Source organism: Chiloscyllium plagiosum, chromosome 42 (assembly GCF_004010195.1).
Source record: "Chiloscyllium plagiosum isolate BGI_BamShark_2017 chromosome 42, ASM401019v2, whole genome shotgun sequence".
Lineage (NCBI taxonomy): Eukaryota > Metazoa > Chordata > Chondrichthyes > Orectolobiformes > Hemiscylliidae > Chiloscyllium > Chiloscyllium plagiosum.
In genome coordinates this window covers 1,154,421-1,159,264 of record NC_057751.1, presented here as the reverse complement: position 1 = coordinate 1,159,264, position 4,844 = coordinate 1,154,421, and the positions used below count along the sequence as shown (strand labels likewise).

The 4,844-nt window shown below is 54.4% G+C and overlaps 1 protein-coding gene across 1 annotated transcript; it reads left to right on the top strand.

Annotated features, from left to right (window-relative positions):
* On the top strand, window positions 1–4,155 carry LOC122543010 (zinc finger protein 703-like). The gene is made up of 2 exons (XM_043681178.1): window positions 1–501; window positions 1,559–4,155. Exons 1-2 carry the CDS (start codon window positions 292–294, stop codon window positions 2,906–2,908), a joined length of 1,560 nt encoding a protein of 519 aa, XP_043537113.1. The 5' UTR covers window positions 1–291; the 3' UTR covers window positions 2,909–4,155.
* The last annotated feature ends 689 nt before the right edge of the window (window positions 4,156–4,844 follow it).

Sequence of the window (4,844 nt, the reverse complement as noted above, 5' to 3'; positions counted from 1 at the left end):
CTGCCATTCAGTCTGGAGGCCGGTGTGTGTGTGTTGGTGAGCTGTAGCGCTAGCAAAGCTAGCGAGTTGCTGGACCCTGGGACTGTGTACTGAGTGTTTGGAGATCAGACTCAGGGATAATGCTGCTGGGACCGAGCTGGGGGGCAGCTCTCGCAATGTGAAAGGCTTTTCCACCTCTTTTCCCCCCCCCCCTCCCCTCCTCCCCACCCCATCCTTTCCCCCCTGTTCCCCACCCCTCCCTCCCTCCCTCCCTCCCTCCTGCCCCAAACCCAGCCAGCCTCCTGGCGGGACATGAGCCAAGCTCTCTGCGGATCTCCGGAGAACAGAGAGAGCAGCGAGAGGGAGCAGCGGCCAGGGCGGTTCCTGGGACCGTCAGATCCCGCCAGGCAGGCCAAGCGGATCCCCATCAAGATCCTAAAGATGTTGAGTGCTCACAGCGGTCACATCTTCCACCCGGAATACCTGCAGCCCATGTCGTCAACTCCGCACAGTCCTATCGAAGTGAGTAACTCACTGGGTCCGGGGGAGAGATACACCCCACACACACACACACACACACACAGAGAAAGAGAGAGACAGACAGACACACACAGGGGGCTGTTTACACTGGGCTGGGCTGGGCTGGGACAGGGACTGGCTCTGTCTCTCTGTGTCTCTGTATACTGTCCACCCAACTCCCTGAAACATCACATTAACCCACTGTGTTGGGGTCTGGGTGGGACAGGGACTGGCTGTGTCTGTGTGTGTGTGTGTGTGTATGTGTGTGTCCACAACTCCCTGAAACATCACATTAACCCACAGGGATTGGGTCTGCACCGAGAGGGACAGTTTGGGTCATTTATCCTGTCATTCCTGTCTCTCCCCACCCACCCACCCACATACACACACACACACACAGAGGGTTGGGGGTGAGGCGATCTCTGAGAGTTTGTTCCCACAGTGTCTGCAGTTTCCAGTTCCTTGCAGCCTGCACGCTGCCCCCCTCCGTGTTGTACTGACCGACTGCAGGGGCAACACCTCCCTGTCCAGCCCCCGGGCTCCGGGGGAGAATCAGCTGCCCCCCCCCCCCGGCTGCCCTGTCACTGTTCGGAAACTTGATGCTGAGTGATTCCCCCGCCCTACCTCCTTCCCGGGGCAAAGGCTGCCCTGAGGTCTACCCACCAGCTCTCAGCCCCATACCAAAAACCGCTGGGAAAGCTCACTGCCCCCCCCCCCGCTTCATCCCGGAACAGCACAGAAACGGGCCATTCGGCCCACCGGCCCGTGTCAGCATCTGTGTGGCTCCTCCTCCCTCCCAGCTCCTGGGTTCTGTCATGTTTATCTGCCCATCCACCCCACCCCTTAAACAGACAGACCTGTGTCCCTCCCATTCACTGCAACCACTCCCCGTTTTGATCAAGTCCACGTTCCACCCCCTCTCCCCTTCTCTCTGTCTGTCTCTGTGCAGGGAATGGTCCCATTCCATTTACTGGTGACAGTCGACCCCTGCTTGTAAATCCACGCAGTGCTTTCATCTCCCCCCATTCAGCACCTTTTGTTTCTCTCTCTCTCTCTCTAGTTGGATGCCAAGAAAAGTCCGCTGGCTCTGTTAGCTCAGACGTGCTCTCAGATTGGCAAGCCTGACCCTCAGCCATCAGCCAAGCTCAGCTCAGCGCTGAGCTCCGGTGAGAAGGAATGTACCAGGCCCTCATCCTCCCTCAAACTGGGCGAGGCACCCAGTGAAGACAAATCCAGCTTCAAGCCTTATTCCAAACCAGGCGGCGACACCAGGAAGGAGTCCGGGGAGAAGGCTGGGTTCCGGGTCCCGGCCGTGTCTTGCCAAAGTTTCACCGCCCGCCCACCCTCCTCCTCACCCGCCGTCTGCTCCCCGAGCATGGCCGACGCCAAGACCAGCGACGTGGAGGACAAGAAGGAGCCCGAGGTGGTCCGAGCCTGCCCAGAGCACTCGCCCGCCAACCCAGTGCACAGCAGGTCAGCCAGTGGTGGTGGTGGTGCCAGTGAACCGAGCCAACACCGGGACACGCCGACTGCGACCAAGTGCGACAGTGCCAGTCTGGCTCCGGGACACGTGGCACCTGTTTCGCCGTACAAAGCGGGGCACGCGGTCTACCCTGGCCTGCCCCCAACTAGCATGGGATACCACGGATCGATTGTGGGAGCCTACACCGCCACCTACCCGTCGCAGTTTGTCAGCACCATGGAGCCCAAGCCCGGCCTGGTCGGGAGCCCGTTGTCTGGAGCCGTGGGCTGCCCGATGCCCAGCAAGTCTGCCAACTCCAGCCCCCTGACCGGGGCCTCTCCTCCCGCTTTCATGCAAGGACTGTGCCGTGACCCGTACTGCCTCACCTACCACAATGCTCCTCACCTCGGGGGCAGTGCTTGTTCCTCCTGCCTCCACGACCCCTCCTCTCTGAAGTCTGCATACCCTCTGGTCTATCCGTCTCACCCTCTGCACTCTTCGGTCCTGACCACTGGAACCACACCACCCTTGGGTGCCCACCCGTTGTACACCTACGGCTTCATGCTGCACAGCGAGCCACTGCCTCACATATGCAACTGGGTGTCTGCCGGCGGTCCTTGTGACAAACGCTTCTCCAGCTCCGAGGAACTCCTCAACCACCTACGTAGCCACACCGCCCTGCCAGGGACCGACAAGCTGCTGGCTGCTTACCCTCCCCCAGCCTCCTGCAACTTACACCTCCCCCAGGCTCCTCCGGGGAGTCCCAACGGCTTGTCTCTCCGCAGCCCCCACACCCTGGCACTCAGCAGGTACCACCCTTACAGCAAAAGCCACCTGTCAGTGCCTACCAGCTCTGCCCTGACCATGTCTGCTGCCAGCCCCTATTACTCTCCATACTCCCTCTATGGACAGCGACTGGCATCTGCTTCAGCTTTGGGATATCAGTGACCCAAGACTTTGGAGCGTAATGCCTGAGGCAGTCGGGGAGGGTGATGTATTTATTACCTGTATGCATTAACTTCAAACAGGGGACTGTCAGATCTCACAGCCTCACCTCCTTATCTAATGTAGAATGCAATGTATATACCAAACAATTCTTTTTTTTTTGCAACAAGTTTCTTCAAATGGTCTTATTTAAAAATATTTTTCATTCTCTTTTTGTTTGTTTCTTGAGGGGGGTGGGAAAGGGGGGGGGAGTTGATATGCATGTTTTTGGTAATCCCTCATTCTGCTCTCATTTGAGATTTTTGCTTATTTTTAACCAATGGAGATGTAATATTTTTTTGTATTGTACTCCAAATGGGATACACATATGATGGCAGGGCTATCCAAGAAATGGGAGGTCTTATTTTGTTATTAAATGAGAACCTAATTATATTTATATTCTGATGGCTGCTTCTCATGAATTCTTCAAACTGAGCCGCCTGCCCCTCCCCACGCCCAGCTGCCCCTCCCTTCACGGTGCCAACGTTGACTCTGGGGGGGGGGGGGGGGGGTCACCCATCACTTGTCCCTGGGTCAGCAGTCCCTGGATTCTAGCCCCACTGAAGTCACTGAGCACAGAATCCTCCAGCTGACTCTCACAGTGCAGCGCAGTGCAAGTGCAGCACTGTCGGTGATGCCATGGTTCAGATGTTACAAACCTTCTGAAGTGGTACATGAACGATCCCGCAGCACCGTTGAAAGAAGGGCAGGTGGTGTCCTGGGCTAAATGCCTCTCGATCGACATCAGGAAATGAAAGGAGAGTGGATGGTCTGGTCATTTTCATGTTGTTTGTGGGAACTTGCTGTGTCTAAATTGGCTGCTGCATTCCCACCATTACAGCAGTGGCTGTAGTTAAGGCGGGTCATTGGCTGTGAAGTATGTTTTTGGTGCCTGAACTTGAACAAGGGTCAGAAACACCAGGCTCCCACCTCTATCCTTTCTTGTTGCAGCCTGTAAGGAGTTTGGGGATCCTGTGAATTTGTTTGGCCTATCTAATGTCATGATATAATTTGAATCTGAATGAAAAGTTGTCACAGATTGGAAGGGAAAAGCTGTGACATCAAGAAGGAGGAAATGGGGGAGTTTGAGAGGAGACAGTCTTTCAATCTACACAGCAAGTAAGATGGACAATGAAGTGGAATTTCAACGCAGCTAAATGTGAAAACTTACATTTTGTTAAAAATAAATGAGCAACATATTACTTGGAAAAGCTGAAGTCAGTGTTTGTAGAGGGAGCAAATGAACCTGAGAATGTGAATGTACAAATGGCTAAAAGTCACGCCACAGATTTCTAAAGGCTGACAAAAAGCAAACCATGCAGTCAGGTCTACTTCCAGAGAAATAGAATTGAAAAATACAGAGGTGATCTATCCTAAAACCATACTGGACCTTGGTTAGACCCACTGGGAGGACTCTGGGCAGCTCTGATCACAATGATGTGGGGAAGATCCAGAGGACTGAAAAACCTGCAGCGAGAGACTGACGTGGTTGACATCAGAAAGGTTGCCAGAGGCTCAGGGGAAAATGCCCATGGTTGGGTGGTTCTCTCTTGTCTTAATTGCAGCAAGCTGAGAGTTAACTCAACCAAAGGTTGTTCAAAATATTAAAGGTTGGGGCAGAGAAAATGCTTCCTCTGGTGGGGAAGAGCAGAAGCCATAACTATTGGAGCTCAGTACTGAAGCCCTTGGGGAATTCAGGAGAAACATCTCTGTACGCAGAGAGTGACAAGAAAGTGAACCTCCCAACTGCTGACTGTGTGTGGACACGGGATTGTGTGGAGGGGAGGTAAGGTGAGCACACGAGGAAGAGAGGAGACAGGTTTTGCTGAATGAGGTGGTGAGGGTTAGGAAGAGGCTCCCATGCAGATTAAATGCCAGTATGGACTGGTAGGGCCGAACA

What these genes read in the sequence shown, in the direction of transcription:
- LOC122543010 (XM_043681178.1), top strand. Translation starts at nt 292, where the DNA reads ATGAGCCAAGCTCTCTGCGGATCTCCGGAGAACAGAGAGAGCAGCGAG. An exon ending in CTCCGCACAGTCCTATCGAA is followed by an intron (nt 502 to 1,558) that starts GTGAGTAACTCA and finishes CTCTCTCTCTAG; the next exon opens with TTGGATGCCAAGAAAAGTCC.